The sequence below is a fragment of the Lonchura striata genome, chromosome 2 (genome assembly GCF_046129695.1).
Source record: "Lonchura striata isolate bLonStr1 chromosome 2, bLonStr1.mat, whole genome shotgun sequence".
Lineage (NCBI taxonomy): Eukaryota > Metazoa > Chordata > Aves > Passeriformes > Estrildidae > Lonchura > Lonchura striata.
The window spans coordinates 70,200,529-70,221,335 of record NC_134604.1 but is presented as its reverse complement, the minus strand read 5'-3'; the positions used below and the strand labels follow the sequence as shown (position 1 = coordinate 70,221,335).

The 20,807-nt window shown below is 44.3% G+C and overlaps 1 protein-coding gene and 1 long non-coding RNA gene across 3 annotated transcripts in view; both read right to left on the bottom strand.

Annotated features, from left to right (window-relative positions):
- Positions 1 to 4,780, bottom strand: part of LOC110470757 (uncharacterized) — a 42,200-nt gene extending 37,420 nt beyond the window's left edge. Inside the window, exon 1 of the long non-coding RNA XR_002465472.2 lies at positions 4,643 to 4,780. This is a non-coding gene — a long non-coding RNA (uncharacterized LOC110470757). The remainder of the gene's footprint in view (positions 1 to 4,642) is intronic.
- A 5,369-nt stretch (positions 4,781 to 10,149) lies between these two features.
- On the bottom strand, positions 10,150 to 20,604 carry AMER2 (APC membrane recruitment protein 2). 2 transcript variants are annotated; one of them, XM_077781457.1, is made up of 2 exons: positions 19,580 to 20,508; positions 10,150 to 19,405 (listed from the first exon to the last, which is right to left on the bottom strand). In XM_077781457.1, the coding sequence occupies exons 1-2, from the start codon at positions 20,382 to 20,384 to the stop codon at positions 18,528 to 18,530; spliced, it is 1,683 nt and encodes a 560-aa protein (XP_077637583.1). In that variant the 5' UTR covers positions 20,385 to 20,508; the 3' UTR covers positions 10,150 to 18,527. The 2 variants fall into 2 exon arrangements, with proteins under 2 accessions (XP_077637583.1, XP_021386318.1); XM_021530643.2 differs by having other exon boundaries at positions 10,150 to 20,604.
- Positions 20,605 to 20,807: the final 203 nt, after the last annotated feature.

Below are 20,807 nucleotides of genomic sequence, written 5' to 3'. Positions count from 1 at the left end.
GATGTTTTCTGCCTTTGACAAGGAGACACGGTGGCTTGTGTGCTCTTCCTGCTCTGCTCAGAAACAGCAGCAGGAGCAGAGCTGGTGCTGGGCAGCATGGCACAGCAGCAGTGTACTTCATTAACGTGGCATTGATTAATTCTGTGTGAAATTCTCTCAAAAGTGCGCTTGAAAGGCATCAAAACTTAAAAAGAGACTGGACCACCAGCAGAGAGTTATGTGGACAAAGAAATAATGTAGGATGTAGGACAAAGTGGGGTTGTGTAGGTGCCAGTCTAAGGGTTACCACTCCTAGCTCTTACACAGGGCACATTTATGCCAGGAGCTACTGAGTCACCTCCCTCAGGTTCTGGGGTGGAAGCTCCAATGGCCACAGGTCACCTCCAGACAGATTTCTAATGCTGGCAAAGTTTCTTTGTCATACAACTGGGTCCTAATACCTGAGTTTCTGTAGCCTTTGCATCAAATGTAGTTGCTCTTCGATGGCTTACAAGGTGGGTGGGGAAAAAAAAAAAAAAAAAAAAAAACCACCCAAAAAAACCAAACCACAAACAAGTTTGTTTGTTGGAAATCAGAAATTGAAATCATGGCTGGCAATTCAACCAGTGGATACAACTATTCCCTGGGTCTCTGTTGGAGCAGGTTAAATGAGGACATGAGGTTTTGCATCAACTTTTTTGTCCCAGGGCAAGTAGATTTTCCCAAAAGATACTTTCCTCGTCTCCCAGATGTTTTGTGGGGGGTTTCTGTGGTGTTCAGGAGAATTAAGACCTGTTGTAGAAATAAGTGTGACGTCTCAGGTGACATTTGTGATTTGCACTACACGTGATCAGTCACTAGATGAGATAAAAAAATTTAGGCTGGGTCCTGCTATGGTCCTTGGCTGACTCTTGGCAGCCTGTGTGCTGGGAGCTGCTCAGACAGATAGTGCCACCTGTAAAACCAGCACTGAAGCCCTTAGGTCAAGCTGCTTTACACCAGCCATAGCCCTGAGTAGAAACTGATTTTGTACAAAGGCCACAGTGTAACTCATGTGGCAGAAGCGTGTTGAAAACACCTCTGACCTGGCTGAGTAGTAACTTCTATGGTGATAGGGGTGCCAAAGATTGGCCATGAAGAGAGGTCTCTGGAGAGGTATGGCAATGTTTCATATCATCTACAGCTGGCACTAATCTTAAGGAACAGACCTATCAGACAACACTTCCCAAACCAGTGCACTGATTCCTCTTTAGCCCATTTACAGACTGATTGCAGAGCTCCCAGGCACAGGGAATGGCTCACATCTCTCAAACTGCTTCTAAACCAGTCTCAAGCTTTAATTTGCAGCAGAAGCAGAAGCTGTCCAGGTTACCCTCATTTGTGGGGCTTATAGCTGTGAGTGTCATTAACATAATGTGTTCCTGCACATATTTACCCAAACCACCTGTGAGGGATGAGAGCAAAGTGAGACATCAGAGGAGATGGGATGCCCAGCTGCTTCCTTATGGATGAGTTGACCCATGACAGCGGCACAAGCTGACAGGAGAGCACAGCACTGGAGATTAATTGCTTCTAATGAGAACCACTGCAGCCCACAGAGAAGGATCAACACAGAACTGCCTCAGAAACTACAACACTTTAACCCTCTGTGGTGTGAGACCCCACATCAGAGCTTTTTGGGCACCACATAGCCTGAAAGGGAGAGTTTCTGCATGGTCTGTTGCCCATGGCAAGTGAAAAGGAGGGATCCCAGCTCAGCTTGCTTGGCCACAGCACAGTGCAAAACACTGGTCCCACCACAAGCTTCTAAACCAATCATGAATTTGTTTAAATCTCCCCTTTCAGTGCAGACTTATTTTCTAATCTTGCTGCAGCATCCCTGTTCCCTCATCATTTGTCCTGCTCTACTGCAGCAACTCTGCCAGTTAGAACTGCTCGCACTCCAGGATAAATTAAGGGTAACTCCATGGAACTTCAGAAGTGCACACTCTATTTACATCTCTGAGAAGGAGCCTGGGATTGGATATCTGTCATGTATCTGGAAGAGCTCTATGAAGTGATTCTCTCTCTCTACAATCCCCCCACCCCCACCCCTCGCCCTGCTTTTTTGCTTCTCCCTTTCTGTAGCACTTTCTTTGTCAGTACATCTTTTAATAAAAAATTAAAAAACAAAAGCCAAAAATAGAGCATTCCCACCTTCAGGCAGCTATCTGGGGCAACCACGAAAATAGCAGCAACCACTGGGTAGCTCAGGGTTTAGATCAGGTCAACAGCCCAAGGTCAGCTACCAGCTCTCTTTTAGGCAATTTCTGCAAGGTTCATCAAGTTTGTCATTGGGTCTGACTGGGTTCATCAGGTCAGTGCACAGAAGCACACAAACTATTCCTGTGCCACCATCCCATTGAAAAATCTCAGAAATTCCAGTGGAACCAGGGAGAGGAGACAGCATGGCTTCATAGACACAGGAGGAAAGCTGTCAATCAGCAGGTATCAGACCCATTTGCAGTGCCCATGCCCTGGCATGTGTGTCCAGGCTGGGCTTGGCTGTCCAGGGGCTGGCACCCTGCTGCTGTGCCAACTGGAGCAGGGGAAGATCCCTGCTGGGACAAAGGTGCCTGTGTTGGGAGGACCAGCTGTCCCAGTGGCTGTCCATCCATGGAATGAAATAGAAGGAGAGAAGCAAGTGATCTGTAGGTTTCCCCAAAATGAGTATTTTCATCTTCAGGGCACAGAGGGAAAAACAAGCAACTTGATAATTTGATCAGTCTTAGCTGGGAAAAGAAACTGTGGAAGAAAAAAATCGGTCATTGACTTGTGACAGTCTGGTGGAAAATCACTAAGGCTTTTGCAGGCTGTTCATGTCAGAACTGACCTAGTTTTTAAAATACTAAAGAGGTGGGGGCGTACTGAGCTACAGAAGAACCAAACTATCCCAGGCCAAGCAGAACCATAAGCTGAGGGAGTTTTTGTTAAGTCAGTCAAGACTGAATTTGCTGGGAAACTGTAGCTAATGGATCTTGCTTTGTCTTTGGGGACATGGGCAGAAGATCTTTTCGGTGATGATCAGGAGCCCTAGGGAGAGACAGTCTGGGCACTGCATGAGCCACCCAACAGCTGGTTGTGGGCAGATATAGGTCACTTAGAGGCTGGTGAAAACAGAGCCCACTAATTAGGGCACCAAATCACTCACCAACCATAGGAAAGAGATCAATCTGCTTGGTGACATGAAAAAACCTGAAGGCTTGTGCTGTGGTGTTTATTTGGGCACATTCACCATCTCTATGATCAAAGGCATAAGCCTAAGAAATGCTTTTCCAGAAACCTTCAAGTTACAAGTGTTTCAAACAACTTTGCACAATTCAACAATTGCTCCATAAATCTTTCCTAAGGATTTTCATCTGGGGCAAGAGAGTTGGTATTGTTATTAATGTTCTTCTGAAAACAGGAGAGGATGCTTTATTTCATCTGGCTGCTTTCGTACTCTGAGACCATGTTTCATGGAATGACAGAAACTGTAGTTTAGCTATTCTTTAAGGGTTTCTACTGAACATATCCTAAACCATATAAGCTGAAAAACTATTCAATTAGGAACATTTATTTTTAGAATAATTTAAATTGCATTTTTATAATGAAACAAGCAAAATAAATATTTTACTTATTTTATATGCATCTTTACAAATATAGGAATCATGTTCACACGTGTATAAGAACAATAATCAATTTCAGTGCTTTAGTGTTGAAGAAATTCAACTCCAGCTGTAACATATGTTTTAACAAGTAATACAATATACAATTATTTTTACTCAAATAAAATTATGTATAAAACTAGTATTTTAAAACAATTGAAGTCTTACCTCTAGTGATAAAACCTGCATATTTTTGGGTCAGTTTACAGGGTGTTGTCCTTTTTTGCAAGAAACTGCTGCTCTAGAGCATTGTAAGCTCATTCTTATGTAGTAAAAACGAAGCATACTATTGCATACCATAGATTTCATTTTAACATGTGTCTTATAATACAGTTTGCAAGGAAAAAAAAACACATGAAAATGTTACTTGTGAGAGGAGCTGTTTATCTGAGCTTGTTTTAGTTTGATGCTTTTTTTTTTTTCTCCATGCATTACTGATAAAGAATGTGCTTTTAAGAAAGTACCGGGCTAATGTGTGGACACAGGAAAATGTTCTCCTGCAATAAACGAGAATTCTCTCATTAGCAAACTGCTTGAGTGCTACTATAAGGCCTTAGTGCAGCTGGCACAGTTCCTAAGAATAGAATTACTCATTGCCATGGTTACCCATGCTGGAAATATTACCCTTTGCAATCATTGTAAACAAAGATCCTTTCACAACAGTGTAAAAATTAGAGTGCTTCAAGAAATTAAAGGAAATTATAAATTGTACAGCAGTTGAAGTTATGCCTTGTAAGCACTGTAGCTTTTCTAACACATGAGAGGTTCAAAAGCCCTCTGCAGAGATCTGGTCCTCTCCCAGCCTGAGCAACATGTGAAGATCTCAGCCATCACCTCCAAGAGCAGGGTCAGAGCCTGAGAGCCAGAGTGCCTGTGTAGCACACAAGCCCTTCTGCATGTCCCAGCTCCTCACTGGAGTGTGCTGTAAAAGCCATCAAAAGGGGATGGTCAGGGGAAGGCAACAGGTGGGAACTTACCACACGTGTCACCCACTGAGCTCTCCAGATGAAGGGTAACATGGAGCCAACTTGTGTCACACCTTTGAGTCATGGAGGACAGCAATCCCTGGAGCTGGCACAAGCTTGGACAGAAACAGCAGCCACAAGCTGGGCTAATCTGCTTCACCACACTTGAATAGTTGGAGCAGAAGATGTTCCAGCAAATTACACTTGCACTTTGCAAATGCCCAGAAAGGAAGTGGACTGGTTCACACACAAGCAGGCAGCAGGGGAGTGGGAGAAGCAGAACTAAAGCTCAGGTGTTCTTTGGTCCTGCAAGTGCCTTTTCCACCTGGACACATTTCCTCTGAGGGGGCTTGGGTTCTCCAGATGCTCATGCCTTCCTTCTGTCTGGTCTGTTGGCACTCTGGGGCTGTGGCTGCAGCACACACAGCCTGGAGGGGCTCTCATCCCACTGGCAGTCCACAGCAGAGTATGAAGGCATCCTAAATAAAACACTTGCATTGGTGCAAAATTTGAAGAAGGCTGGCAATCCCCATTTAGAGGTGGAAAAAGCAAAGGGATGTGGTTCTGCACTGAAGGTCACAGGAGGACATCTGTGAAAGGATATCACAGCCTGACTCCAATTCTCTGTCCTGTTCTGCAGCCATTCTCCTTCCTGAGCCATGTTAAACAGCCCCACAGCAGTGCCAGGAGCCTGGAGAAGCCCTGCAGAAAAGCCCTAGGGAGGAAAGAGAAAGTTCAGTGATGCAGAACAAGGAAACAAGCAGCCTACAAACCTCAGCAAAGTGGTCCTTACCTCTGCTGGGCAGCTGGGGCACAGCAGAGCATTAGTGATCCTTGCTGCATGGAGTGTTTCTGCAGCAAGGAGGTCTGACAGGCCACGGGAGCTGCAGGTTGGTAACCTCTGGAGGAAGCTCCTGCACATCATCCAACTGGAAAAAAACAGATCTGACAAGATAACATTGAAAAGAAATCCCAAGGGGGAAACAGAAATTGGGGAGCTTGTTAAGAACCCTGCTGCCATCTGGAAGGCAGGAAGAGGCAGGCATCTGTGAGAAAGTGCCATCTCAGGGGAGAGCCTGGGTGCTCGCCCTGGCACTGCATTATGGAGGGATGGGGAGTAGTTGATGGGCCTGCCCTGCCCTGGAAATCCGATCTGAGGATGAAAGGAAGGGTGGTTTTCGTTTTCCCAAGACCTCAGGGTCTTGTAGCAGAATCTAAAATAATCACCTCGTGCTGATTGTTGTCCTTGGCAGGAACAGTAACTTTGTGGCCCAAAGGGTTTAATTGAAGATACAAGGGGGGAAATGGGAACACATTGGGCTCTTGATTTGCTAATAGGAGCCTTTTGTGCTGTTTATTGGTTTGGAGCCATCTCCTAGGTCTTAACCCTTTACTCCTTAGTTGCCATGAAAACATGTGGTCTTCCTCGACTATGCTTTTTTTTTTCCAGAGGTAAGAACCGTTCTTTTTGAGCTTTCTCTAAGCTCCCATCATTGGTGCTAAATCTGGGGCATGGAGAGAGAAGAGAAGGCCTATGCCATGGTAACAGATGCCTTTGAATTAGTAACTGGTTTTCTAGTAACTGATATTTTCTGTAATTCAGCCCAATGAACACCAGCTTAACACTGGCCTTCTCTTATGGAAATGAAGGACAAAAGGCTTTTGCTTTCGGTTAGCCATGTAAATCCCCAGATGAAGCCTATTCTACCAGAAGGGTAGTAAAAGGCTGTGCTATAAATAGTGCTGTGTGTTTGCCAGCGCTGAGGCAGAAATGTAAGGTTTCATAGCCCGGACTGAGCACCCCAGTCATTTCAGAGCCAGGGGCTGACATTTGCCTTTCTGCTTCTGCTCTGATGTCTGTTTTGTTTTCTGATACATTTATTTCAAATTGGTCTGAATACGTTACATCTTGAGAAAGAATTAAGATCTAGCATAGACAAGTTAACTTGTCTCCGTAATCTCTTCCAACTGTTTTTCCATAAAACATGCGGTGTTTTCTATCAGACCCCAGGAAAAAAAACACAGGGAAATTTAACAGCATGTAGTGATGATAGACATAAATTTGTTAAGCCCCTGAAAAGGCAGTGATAGGCAGCTCAGCAAAGGATGCAAGCACCATTTCTGCAGTTCCTGCATAGGAGCATTTCTTACTGATTTGAATGAAGCTGTTCAGATGCAGCAGCTGCATAATCAGACACTAAATCTGCTGTGATAATGACTGGATGTGGTTTAATCGGGAGGATCAAAAACTTAATTAGTTAACGGGGGGGAAAACGTCATCTATAAGAAAAAGAGTAGCAGGGGTGATTTCACTATAAGTGCTGCATTTTTGCATAATTTGTTATCTGTCAGTAAACAAAATCTATTAATGCAGAATGTGAAATGTAGAAAGTCAGGGAAAGACAGATGTAGATTAAATATATCCCAACTGTAAAGATAGACCAAACCTAGCTAAATCCTTATCTGTCTCTATTTTTCCTTAAGAACTACTCAGAGCAATCCTTTTGATAGTTTTCAATGTTCTTCTTATCCTCTACATTACTTTAGTAGAGCAGATGATTTTTTCACTTCCACTTTAGATTGTGATCAGTATCTTCACAATCATAGTCAAAAAAAGGTTTTTCCCTACTCATATTTAGTAAGACATATTTTCCTTTATTTATTCAAACATATTTCCTTGCAAAATTAGGCTGCGGTTTTGTCTTTACAGGTGAACAAATGAAGCCAGGCTAGGAATGAAACACATTCGCTTTACATACATAATTTCTGTCCTTAAAATACTGTTTGGTCATGGGATTTCTGCTTTCTTTGCATCCCTCATGTTACCCTGCATGTTCCCAGCTCCATGCAAGGAGCTCAGCACCATTTGTTCCCACGCTAGCCTACAACTGAATATGCTCCTGAAGCATGTTGAGCCACATCGGTGCCCTGGAGGCAGCCATCTCCCTGTGAAGCAGAAGAGGACACTGCTGCCTGCAAGGCTTCTGGCTGCCCCAGGTTTACTGACTCAGCCTCTCCCATCACCTCCATGATTCTACCCAGGCAACTTCTGCTCATTCAAGACCCCAGAGAGTCTTTATTCAAGTCTCTTCTCTGTCCAAGGGACTTAGGAGTTTCAAGTGAGACCAGCAGAAGGCTGATGAGGCCAGAGGACGAGACTATCTGTAACTCCTGGGAGAGCAGACCCAGCCATGCAATGCCTGCCCAGTGCAAGCACTGAAGCGATAATGGAATTTGATAATAAAGCTTCAGACCACATGTTCTGAGCAGCAACACCACAGAGTGCAGCTGATTTTGTAGATGCTACTTGAAAATGTGGCTCCTGCAGACTTCTGTGAGTTGGGAAAGGAAGCAGTGGAAGAAGGACTCAGACCTTCCTGGTCCAGGACAGCAGTCCATCAGAAGCCCTCCCTCCCCTCCCTGGTGGCACCCTTTGCTCAAGGTCACCTTTCCCCTGACATTCACCTGGGAGTGCTGCACAGAGGCACTTTGGGGGATTTTGCATAAGGACGAAGCATCAAGATGGATCATTTGTTAGTCTTTTCAGAAGCTGCAGGGAGCTGTAATTAAGAAACTCATTGCATTTAAGATGGAAAATAAGCTGGAAAATATACACTCAATGATCAAGGACGAGTCTCCTTCATTAGTCAGAACAGGAGATCTCCTGCTCCCAAGGTCTAAGTGAATACCTGATCCAAGTGCTAAGGGTCTTTGCAGAGTAAACAGTGATGTCATTAGAGATGAAGCAGTTTCTTGGTCCTCAGCTGCCACAGGAGTATCCATGGCTGCAGAAATAACCCTTTGAAGAACTTTGGAGCCTCCTCCCCAACCCCCTCAGGGCACTGTGGAATGGTTTTAATTGGAAGCAGACATGCAATGTGGTAGGTAGGAGCAGGCATCTGCTCAATGTGGGCTCCTAGTAAACAACTCCTGTACAATAACTTTGAAAGGAAAAAATACCATGATTCAAGAGAAATATTTTAAAATTAGACTAGTACTTACTCATGGTCAGTTGACTGGTCCATTAGACTTGCCAACACTCCTTACCAATTATTCAGAGTCAAGAATATTACCTTCTCTTTGTTGCTTGATAGATTTTAGATGGAGCATTCATCTTCAATGTATGGGTCACAGAGAGATTTCCAGGTCATCACTCCCACTGCAAACACTTTTCCAGTAAAATGGCCTTGTTAGAGACATGTATTGTTGGGAATGATTGATTTGGGTTTGAATTGGGAAGGGACTTTTATCTCAATATTAGAAACTTCATTTTGATTAAAAAAAAAAAATCTGGGCCAAGTCTTGTTTAAGGAGATTTTTTCTTTTTTTTTTCTATCACAGTAGATCTGCCAGGTTACTGTCATCTGGGTTTGTGGAAGGTGTTAAGAGCTGCATCACACAGATCTATAGTTTTCAAAGTTCATGAGGTTGCTGTACATTTGCCCTGCACTTTATTGAAACCCCTTTGTCTCCCAATATCCCAGTAACTATACTTGGACAAAAGCAAGGTTATCCCTAGGCAATCTGTGTGACAGTGAATTTAAAACACAAGTCTTCTGCTTTCAGATACATACGATAAAAGACAGGAATGTGCAATAGGGGGCACAGGCTGAGAAGGCCTGAATGTAAAACTGTTTGTGCACTAAATCACTGGGAAAACATTTCTTCAGCCTCGTTCCAACTATTGGAAAGAGGAGTTACGCTTTTGTGAGCACAGGATCAATTGTGTCACTGTGTCCTGCTCCTTACTACCATTAAAGAGCTTCTCATGCCTTTTGCTTTGTTTTTAAAAACTGTTGAGCAGACTTTATTCCAGTTCTTATTCTGGCTGGCTCAGTATATTCCATGGGAGAACCTTGAGTGAGGCAGTGCTACTTAGCTTGGAAGTAAATAAACCTAAGGATTAAAACTTGACTGATGCAAATACTTTATGCACATTCAAAATGCAAGAAATTTAGTGAAAGTTGCAAACCAGAGGTTCTAATAAATGTAATTTAATAGTCATGGGAAGGAAGAGATGTTTTAAAGGTGGGAAATGTAGCTTACAGCAGAATGCATTTTCTAACTGTCACACCAAAACTGCAACTCCAAAATCAATTTTTGCCAAAAGAACAAGCTTCCTCACTTGCTTCTCAACCAGGAGAATAAGAAAACAAAGATCATTTGAAAAACAAAATAAAAACTCAGTCCATTTCATTGTGTAAGTGGTTTAAAGGGGAAAAAAATACATAACCAAATAAAACCCACATGCAGATGAAACAGAAGACCAGAAGACCAAAACTCTCTTTTCCGAAAGTCCTCCCTTAAGTCACAAATTCAGTTTAGCTATTCTATGATGTGATTAGTAAAACTGCTAAAGGCATTTCTACGCAAAAATGAAATTGCACAGATGCCCAAGTATTCTCTTTTATGCTATTTTGGTGACATAACTCCCTAATGTCCTGCTTTGAAAAGCCTAGTATTTTCCAGGGCATTTGATACATTGGCTCTAACTTGAACATCAAAAAGTAACCTTCACGTTTATCAATGAAAAGTGACAACTGATTTTATTGACTGTTTTCATTATAACACATGACAGTGGGAATATTTTTCACTGTTAAGATTTTTGAATGGAAGAAAAGTGCAGTTAGTCTGAGTTCCTTACATTCATTAGAAGCAAGACTATTGAAACCATCAACATTTACAATGACACGTAAGCAAACACCAGAATCAGTGCCAATAAATACACAGAGTACCAAAATAAATATTTACAGAATTAAAAATATAACAAACATAACAAACACTGATTAGAATATCCTTGTGAACTGCCAGGGAAGGAAGACACCTATTGCTATCAGTTAGGTTGTAAATACATTAAGAATACAGTGACTCGAGGAGACACATACTCATCAAAGTTTGTAGAGGTGGAAAGGAGCAGAGTGTGTCTAACAGTCTGTTATAAAAACAGCCCCCCAGAATGTTGTGAGCTTTCCTTAAGAAAAAGTTGGTGCACACAGGCCCACCAGATTATTACCAAACCTTTTAGATGAGAAGAGTGGGGAGTTCTGGCTTTACTCACTCATTATCTCAAATAGGTCATATGCTACCTTACAGGAGGTGGCTGACACAAAACAATACAAGGAAATATTGTAATTAACAGTGATCTTTCAGCTATTTCACATCTTACAGAAACAGGCTGAGTCACCTCTAACAGGACACACACATCCCCTTCAGCATGCAGGAAACACCGAGGGCATTGGTTTGTCTGATGCAGTCCCTGCTACCCTTTTCTCAGGCACACCATGATGTTTAAGCAGAGTGAGCTGTCATAAAAGACTAAAGCCATGTTGTATTTTCTGGGTTTATTGTATTTTCTATCACCTACATTCATATCTCATCTCACATTTCAACAGGACCTCAACACCAGGCTTCAACAACAGAACTTTTCTGAGACAGAATCAGGGAAAATTCAGATGAAGCTAAATTATGAGATCCTCACTCAATATAGACCAACAGCACTTACAGATCCACTGATATCAGATACAATACTGGTGGAATGAGTTACTGTCTAGCTGTTAAAATTTCACTCATGGTAGAGGATTTATTTTAATTTCACAAAAAACCAACAGCTTTAGTCTTGCTCCCCCTTATCCAAATTATCCCCATTATCCAAAAGCAGGATAATGTTGCTTAGTGCTTGGTGCTGCTTCACGGTGTGTCTTACACTCCCTCCCTCCCTCCCCACTTGTCCTTGGCCTGCAAGGGTGCAGCCAGAGCTCTCCACTCTGCCTAGGGCTTGGGTCTTTGCATCTTCCTGGCAAAATGAGGGTGGAAGAGCAGTGAGATGCCATAGGCCAGTGCTGGGCTACAGGGGGTTTGTGGATGTTTCCATGCTGAAGCTGCCCTTAGAAAGTAAGACACTGGGCACTGCTCAGGTGTTGATGAGAGCAGTCACACAGTAGTCCACCTGCAGGAGCACTGGCTTCGGCACACCCAAGCTCACAGTGGCTCCTCACCCAGTGTAACACAGCAACCCGAGCATCAGTGCAAGAAAGAAAGGATACAGGGTTTTTTAGGCATATGTGTAACTCTTTTTCCACAAGGACAAGAGGTCCAGGCCTTGCTTTCAGCCCATCTCCCAGATGCTCTATCAGCCCTCGCACCCCAGCACAGCACCACCACCCTGCCTTTTCCTGCTGCTGTCCAGGACCGACACTTCCACCTGGCAACACCTTGCACCCCTCTGCTGGCACCACATGGCGAGGTCACACAGCAAATTCGGCTGGTGACTTGGGGTGCCTTGCTCCCCCAGTCCACAGGCTGCAGGTGAGTTGGGACACACCTTCCCCTCTGCTGCCATTAACCAAGAATTACATTTTAAGGTCAGCCTTAATTCAAAGCAGATACAACCAATTTTCTTTCACAAGCACATTATGTTCAAGGCTTCCAATGTATCTGCATAAAAAGCCCATGGAAACAACCTGATACTGATTTAGCAACTGTCTTGATGCAACATCTTCCAAAATAATACAAATCTGTTAAAGATCTTACCATTCCGTCCCCACATACCTTCTCCCTAATGACACATTAAAATGTGGCTGTGCAATAATTAAAGGTAGGCTTCATTAGTTACCATATCAAAAACATGAACAATGACAAAACAAGCAGGGGGTTTAGAGCTCTGGAAAGAAGCTGGTCCTGTTTTTGCCATCAAGAGTTAAATTAAGGAAGGCAGTGATTGTGTTAGCTGTAATTTAAACATGCTGAGCACTGGAGTTATGTGCAGGAGTACAGCTTGTAAAAATGAAAAACAATGGAAAGACATGTTTTGCATTCAGATCAGTGAAAACACTACCACAGTAATATAAAAGACTGCAAAACACCTGAATAATGTTACTCTTTAAAAAAAAGGAAAAAAATAATAAAAAAGGAAGACTTGTTTAAGAAACACTTTATATTTCCTTAGGATTAAGAGATTAAGGACCTCTGCCAGTTCTTACTGGAGTCAGTGGAAGCTTTGCCACAGCAGAACTGGACCCTGGCAGAAGATTGTCCTGTTGGCAAATGCCAGTTTCCTAATTTTGTGGCTATAGCTGGATTAGCTTTTATTGCAAAGCATTGCTTGGATGTGATGTCAAAGTAGGCAAAGCAATCTTCTTTTAGCCATTGCTACAAAAAGCCTTTTATCCTGGCAGTTTAAATTCCTTGCCCTGTGAGGTGCTTAACCTTTTCCTCTCTGTACTACAACTTTGGCTCTGTTTATTTAAGTATGTGCAGAAAGGAAAAAGGAAAGCACAGATAAAATCTGGGCACAGTCTCCATAACAAACAGCTCCTGGGCTTTTCTACAAGAGTGACCTGCTTCCTTGCTACATTTGCTAAATTTTTCACAACAGGAAAGTGGAAGAATGTATTCCATGCTATGCAAAATATCACTTAACATGCTCACCCATGTGTATGACATCTCCATTTTAAATATCTTTGCCACTTATTCTGAGGGGGTTTAATTTTTTCATGGCCAAGAAGCAGAAGCTAAGACCTCCTGAAGAGGAGGCATAGTGGCAGCAGCTCATCTTTTCTAGTGCTGGAAGGCTAGATCAAAAATCTGTTTCCCAAGCAACTGCAGTATGGCTCAGAAGGAATGAGAGGCATACAGGAAAAAAAAACAACCCCAAACATCCTAGGCAATAGTACCCACTGTTTTAGGTGGAGAAGCCTTCTAAGGCAAGAAAAGTTTTAACAACCTGCTTTTGCAGGAATCAAGGCCTTCATGATGTGGCTCAAGTGGTTATAGCTATTATTCCTTTGCATATGGCAAGTTCTTCCATTTCTCTATACATAAAATGGACCTAGGGAACACCAAATCTGTGCTGAATGTTCCTACCCGAGATGCCCACAAGGAAGACAAGGTATGAACTAATGATGAATAAAAAAATACTAAATTAAAAATAAAGTGAGCTAAATTAAAAATAAATTGTCCCCTGAAAACAAACGGCAACTCCTGCTCACAGTAAACAGCACATGGACTCAGGACAAGGGAATCCTATCATCCCATCCCTCAGTGGAAGGGAGGGATGTTCACCAGGAACCCGTCCCAGGCCACTGGGGACAACTGACAGTGTATTCTTAGCATTGAATCTCAGAAGAGTCATTTGTTGTGCAGTTCTGCTTGAACACGTGGGGTTATGTCACCATAATAAAAACATAAACAAAGGGGAGAAAAAAGAAAAGACAAAATAAAAACCAAAATCAAGCCCTGCAGAAGCTGTCATGTGTGAACCCTGCCAAGACTCATTTCTGCATTGTCTTTGAGTTGGTGTCAATTTGTTTTTCTGAGACAGAAGCCCCAGCCTTTCATATCAGTAACTATGAAAATACATTTTCAGGCCACCTTACCTAGAATCCCCCATTGTGCCTGTTGGATAACCATCTGTCTTGTAAGTGGCTATTGTTACTGTGATCGGTCCCTTTCATACCATTATCTTTCTGAAAAGCCTTTTCTGAAAGTAGTCCATTAGAGCAGGGAAAGAAAAACCTCAGTGCATGGCCGCGAAGTAGAATCAATGGCTCCCTTTGATCTGCAAGCTCAGTCAGTATTACAAATTTAAGAAACAACAAGGTTTTGCTTTGCTAAGCAAAGCCTGTTAATTTGGCTCATCTGCACTCTTAGCATCTTACTGAAAATGCCATCTGTATCAGATGTTTTAAGACTTTGGTGCAATACTTGCTTAGATAAATAATTTTGTAAGATTCATTAAAAAATAATAAGTGAACTAATTTTCATAGTGTACATCTATGCACATAATTTTTAAAATTCAATCCTCTACTACCCTGAATGGTGGTGAGGAAATTCACAGTGGATGAAGAAAATGCTGGTTATTGATGGAATAAGACTGAACATCGTATTTTCTTATTCTAGTCATGGAATTTCCTCTGAAATCTACATGAATGTTTGAGTCCTATAACTGGCAAGAGCAAAATGAATATATGCTACATGGAAAATAAAACCTTTTATGTCTGTTGCAGGCCACACATTTGGTACTGGAAACGTAGCTCCTATCATGACAAAACAAGTCCACAAAAACATAATTTCATGCTACTGAAAGGAAATATTTTGTGCTGATATAAAGGACAGGAATGTGTACCACTGAAATCACTGTAGATAGCTATAAAACACTATGCAATATATAGAAAAACAGCTCTAAGAACTTACAAAATTTATCAGTAGGGACCTGAAAGTGCAAAGAGTACACATAACTAAATATCAAGTCCTGATCTATAAAATCCTTTATGAATGACATACAGCTGATAATTACAAAGCATCATTCAGACCACCAAATAACAAGTGAAACAAATAAAGAAAAATATATTTTAAGGAAATCAAAACAATGACACCATTGGGAATGTTATCTTTGGGACTCAGGACACCGTTTCTACCTCAATATCTACCAAAGCCAAGGAAAATATATGCTTGAACAGGATAACACAAATAAGAATGCAAGCTACCACAGAATGCCTCAGGACTATTACCTCTTTATGTCTCAGCCTTTAAATCCAGCAAGCCATTAACTGTTTGTTCTTAGGCATCTCACAGTATTTTACATGGATCTTTCAGGAATTATACATAGGTCTAAAGAAAGCCTTTGAACCTCCTTTCAATGATTGTTTTAGGCATTGTGTGGAGTTATACAAAGGTATTTGTATGAAAATTGAAAGCCCTGGTAAATATTAGATTTTTCTATCACCTTTCAAAATAAAAAACATAGATGGCTTAAAGAAAAAAGCGAATTTTGGAAGTACAAAGGTAAGTTGAACATTAAATTGTATCTTCACTCTCACACAACCATTACCCTGAATCAACGTCAGCATGTCGCAATGATTCAAAATACTGACGCCCTACTACCATCTACTTTCTCATTTCCCTTTTAAGGATATGATTGTCCTTAAAATATGTACATAGCAAGCAGCCAAACAAACCGCCAAGAGATTTGCAAAATGTACTTAGGGTGGGTATGTGACAGAAAGCTTGAGGGAGTGGCTCCGGAGCCTGGGCAGATGCTCTCCCTCCCACCCGCGCTCCAGCCAGCCCAGGGCTCCTCATTCCCGGCTGCCCCATGCAGAGGATGGAGGAAAAAACGCGGCAGAAAACAAAGGAGAGAGAGAAAGAATGAAGGGAAGCCAAAGCATTTTAATGATGATTCGTGTTAGTGGTTACGTGAGAGGGAGTTAGTCTAGTGTCACACTATTGGTTTCTCAATACAGACATGCCACAATGCAAACAAAACACATATGATGAATAATTTGACACACACAAGTCCTGTAGAGATGGCAGCTGGTATCTCCTAGTGGGTTTAAAGATGCACCACTCCTACTACCTGTACTCAGTGCTTCCAGTTTTTATGGTACTACCACCACATCCTCCCTCCCTCTCAACTTCCAGTACCCTATAGAATCTCTCAGCACAATTTGTCCTTAGAACAAAATGGGGAAATATGATTTTTCTGCAGAGTTGTCATGCAAGGAAAGATGCATCCCTCACAGTCAAACAAAAAACAAAAGAATGGGAAAAGAAATGCCATGTTTAGGGGTGAGGAGCAGGGTAATATTCCGTGTTCTGTACATACACCCTTTAGAGGGTGTTTCAGCTTTGACTTTCTAAAATGCACGAGGGGAGTCAGACCAAATGCAAATCCCTTGCTCAGGCAGAGGAAAGCGTCACCAGCGTGTTTGGAGGCAGATGTGGAGCACAGCCCCCAGGCCGTGCGTGGGAGCGCTCACACGGGTGTGAGTGCCCACGGGGAGTGCCTCGGCTGGCGCAGGGACCCTGCCAGGAGCTGTGTGCTCGCCGCACTGATGCACAACACGTCTGTGTGAGCGGGCACACAGGGAACCACACACCTCCACGTCAGGAAGAAAACATAAAATAATCCTCTTTGAAGTGTATTAAGGTTCTTAAACCACGAAAACAGGGGATGGTTAGGGAAACTAACAATTTCATTGGGATGCTGCAACTTGGTATTAAATTCTGCAGCAATTTCAAAACTGGATGTCAATTTCACCTTCATAACTCTAAGGTCATTTCCCCAGTGAACCACGAATCATGCATATACATATATACAATTCTTACTATGGTATTTCCTGGCTTTTTATGGTTTGCCTACAACCTTAATATCCTTCAAATGTATATTCTGTATAGTTATTTTCCTTTTTTATTCCTTTTGATTTAAGAGACAATAAAACCAACTGCTATGTAAGATCAGACCCATTAATTTCAATGACGTGAATTTAGGATTCTCTGCATAATATAGAAATGTATATTTTTAAAATGTATATTATTTTTTTAGATACACTGGAGCATATATTTTATATTAACTGTGGTCTGATGATTAAATACTTATATCAAAATATTTTGTAAATACATAACATTTACCTTTAGACTTCAGTGATTTTTAGAGCTTTTTCAGTGTATCATAAAAATATGTCCTCAGGCACATTAAAACCCTATTATATTTCTTTGAAATGTTGCCAATGTCCATGTACAGTAGCCACTACTCAAAAATGTCATGGCCATGAATATATTTTTCCTAAGATCCAAGCTCATCAGACCATTTTATGTACCACTAGCTTACCATATTTTTTTCTCTCTTAACATAAAATTATTCTGACATTATTGTGAATGAAAATAAAAAGCAACAAGAACCCAAACTTTTTTTAAATAGTCAAAAACTAATTTTATATATTTTAAAAAATAATACTTAAAAAACAAGTTTCTTTGCTGGGTTCCTTCTTGGTAAGGTTTAAGCCCAGAGCAACTTTTGTCTAAACCCCTGAAAATAGAGGTTTGCAGTGGCAGTGCTGTCAGAACATCAGCTCTGAGCCATGGAATGTGCCACTGGAATAAAATCAGCATTTCAGACTTACTTATCTGGGGATGCATGAGCCCATACAAACCAGAATTTTTCTCTAATTTAAGGTACTTACACAAAGTTCTATCCTTTTAGAACTGTAAAATTATCTACCTATAAAAACTAACTTTTGCTTAAACTCTAGATAATAAGGACAGGTGATTTTTTTTTAATAAAAAATCTGCTAAAACATGTATATATTTACACATGGCGAGCAAGTTATTGTATAAATGTGGACAGTGTGTATATATTGGCATTTAATAAAATGTTTCCCTGAACCTGATTGTATGCATTATTGGACAAGTATTGATGTAAACATCTGAACCTACGTCAGGTGTCTCTGTTACCCATTTACATTAGACCAGATCAAAACCAACCAGACAGACAGACAAACGAAAATATATTTTCCTGTTAGACGAGTCCACCTAACTCCTTAGTTTTATCTCCTGCACACAAGTCAATCAAGTCTGCTTCTGAGCAGTGTTCTCGTTCCTACAGCAGGTAAAATACCTGTTAGGTGGGTTGTTTTCTGCTTGGCATTTTTTCCAACATCTTGTGGAGCAAACATCATTTCCAGAGCCAGCCAGGCACCCAGCCTCCACTCCTCCCCAAGAAATGATTAAAAGATAAGTGTATAGGAGAACCTCTCACGTCGCTCCTTTTGTAGCACTGTTCCCTTGAAGAACTCATGACACCGCTTTGCACGAGGAAGGGTGGTCATAATCCAAGTCCTGCTTCCAGAAAGGCATGTAAAAATGAACCTCCCCAGTGTTTAGTGTTGCAGAAAAAAGATACAAATGTAAAAAAAAGTGCTCAAAAAGAAGTTGACTTTTTGTATTCAGCCATAGAGTCTAGTAAGAAGAGACTCAGAAGTGCAGGCCCACAGAGTACAGTGAAGGAAACCTTTTAGGTGACTTTCTTAGGTGATGCAAAACTAACATATTATCTGTGGTTTCCTATGCAGACTTTCCCACATGGACATTGTTCTCTGCCTTTGCCTCACTTCTCACCCAACTACTTTTTGGCACTGTCCTGGTACGTGGCAGTTTTCACCGTTGTCCCTGCTACGCCCCTGTTACTGACCCGGCGTACCAGGACTTTGGAGACAGGGATTTTTGTTCTGTGCATCTCACTTTTGGCCAGGTGATGGTGTGCGACGTGATGGCTGTTACTGGCATCTGCTCCATGGCTGGCGGAATGCGACGAAAGGTGTTTAATGCTGATGGGTATCTTGGAGTCCTTCGCTGTGCTGGAGGGTGTTTTCAGTGAGCTCACGGTCGTTATTGGAGACACGGGCTTGGAGCGTGGCACGCTGGGGACTTCCTCGTTTGTGGGCCCCGCTGGTGGGTTCTCATCCGGCTCAGCATAAAGGTCATAGAGAGCATCCCCACTGTAGCTATCCCTGGGAAGAGTTTCCTTCTGGATGCTTATGGAACTATCTTCCTCGGGACCGGGGGTGGTGGAATCCCAGTAGCCCTCATCGCTGTTTGGGACACCCTCATGCTTCTCCTTTTCCCTGCTCTTCTGCTCCTCTTTATGGTTCAGATGAATGGCAATCTGGTGGAGGCCACCGCGTTTCACCATCACCCTATTCTGGGCCCCCTCGGTACCTCGGGTTTCCTTCAACCCCTCGGGCTTCTTTGTCCCTCCTCCGCTTCCTCCTCCTTGCGTCTGAGTCTCATCTGTCTGTGACAGCATATCCCAGAACTCCTGCAGGCAGGTGTCATCCACCTGGTCGGGGCTGGCCATCTCCTCCCCTCCTCCCTGGTAGGCCACCATGGTAGGGTGCTTCTTGGTGGCACCCAGCTTGCTGGGCCCGGGGGTGCTCTTCTCGCAGACGCCACTCCCGCCGCCCACATCCTCCTCATGGTCCGCAATAATATCTCCGCAGCCTGTAAGAGAGTCAAAGCTTTTCAGTGAAGTCACGTCAGCAAACATCAAACAAATACGATCAATCGATTGCTCTGAGGGTGGATCAACAGAGGAAGGGTCAGGGGCGGCTGCCGTCTCTTGACCGCTATCACAGTGAGGTTCAACAGGGGGGATAGTCGTTATTGGAATGTCACCTGTTATCGCCGCATCCTTCGCAGTCCCAGCCTCTCCGGCGGCCGGCTCCGGTCGCTCGCGGCGGAGCTCCTCGGGTGGCCGCGCGGCGGCGGGCGGCTCCTCGCGGGGCGGGGGGCTGCTGGCCCGCGGCTCCGCGCCGCCCGCCCGGGGCTCCGAGGCCGCGGCGGGCGCCTCGCCGCTGCGCTTCTCCCGCGGCGGCTCCGGCCCGGCGTCTCCCGCGCCGCTCGGGCTCTCAGACAAAGGTTTCGGCGTCTCCTCCTTGATGCACTCCAGGCTGGCGGTCAGGGACCCCGGCATGATAAGGCCGGACGGGATGTCCGAGGTTTCCCCCCTCTCCTCCTTGCCGTTTTTGTCCTTTTTGTGCCACCGCATGCTGCTGAAGATCCCCTTCAGCCCCTTCTTTTGTCTGCCGCCGGCCCGCGGCTCCGCGCCCTCCGCCTGCCTGCCGTTCTTCCTCAGCAGCGAGAAGAAGCTGTGCGACTTGGCCACGGCGCTGGCGGCGGGGCCGCCGAGGCCGCCGGCCGGCCGCTCCTGCGCCTCGCGGCTCGGCGCCTCGCCGCCGCCCGGTTCCTCCTTCTTGCTGCTCTCCAGCACGGCGTCGGCCAAGCCGTCGTGCGTCCGGCTCCGCACCATCCCCGGCTTGCCGGCGCCCTTGCCCTCCCCTCCTCTGCTCCGCACCCCGAAGATGCTCGGCATGGTTCCCCCGGACTTCCTCCTCCTGAAAAGCTTGAAAGCGGTTTTGTTAATCCTCCCCGACGGCTGCTCGGCGGCCGGGGGCTCCACACAGTCGCAGTGCGAGTCCATTTCTGCCTCTGCCGCGGCCGCCGCGGCTTCCCCTCCGCCGCGGAGCGCGGTGCGATCCCTCAGTGACAGCCCCGCCGCCGCCGCCCGCCCGTCTCCATGGCAACCCGGCGGAGGGAGGGAAGGAGGGGATAAGCCGCTTTCCCCCGCCGCGGGCCCGCGCCAGGCGGCCGCCGCCGCCCGTTCCGAGCCGTTCCGAGCCGTTCCGAGCCGCCCCGCGCCGCCGCAGCGCCGCCCGCCCCGCGGCCCTTACATAACGCGGCCCCTGCCCACCGCCCGCCGCCCCACGCCGCCTCTCCCACGCACAGCCGGGCTCTCGGGCGGCCGGGAGGGTGCCGCGCCCGGGCGGGCAGAGCTCCGCTGTTATTTATGACAGCGTTTTGCATCGCTGCTGTGTCCCGGCGGCACGGTCGCATCGCGCTCTGG

Excerpts from the sequence above, each read along its gene's own strand:
- AMER2 (XM_021530643.2), bottom strand. The coding sequence starts at position 20,384 with ATGGACTCGCACTGCGACTGTGTGGAGCCCCCGGCCGCCGAGCAGCCG.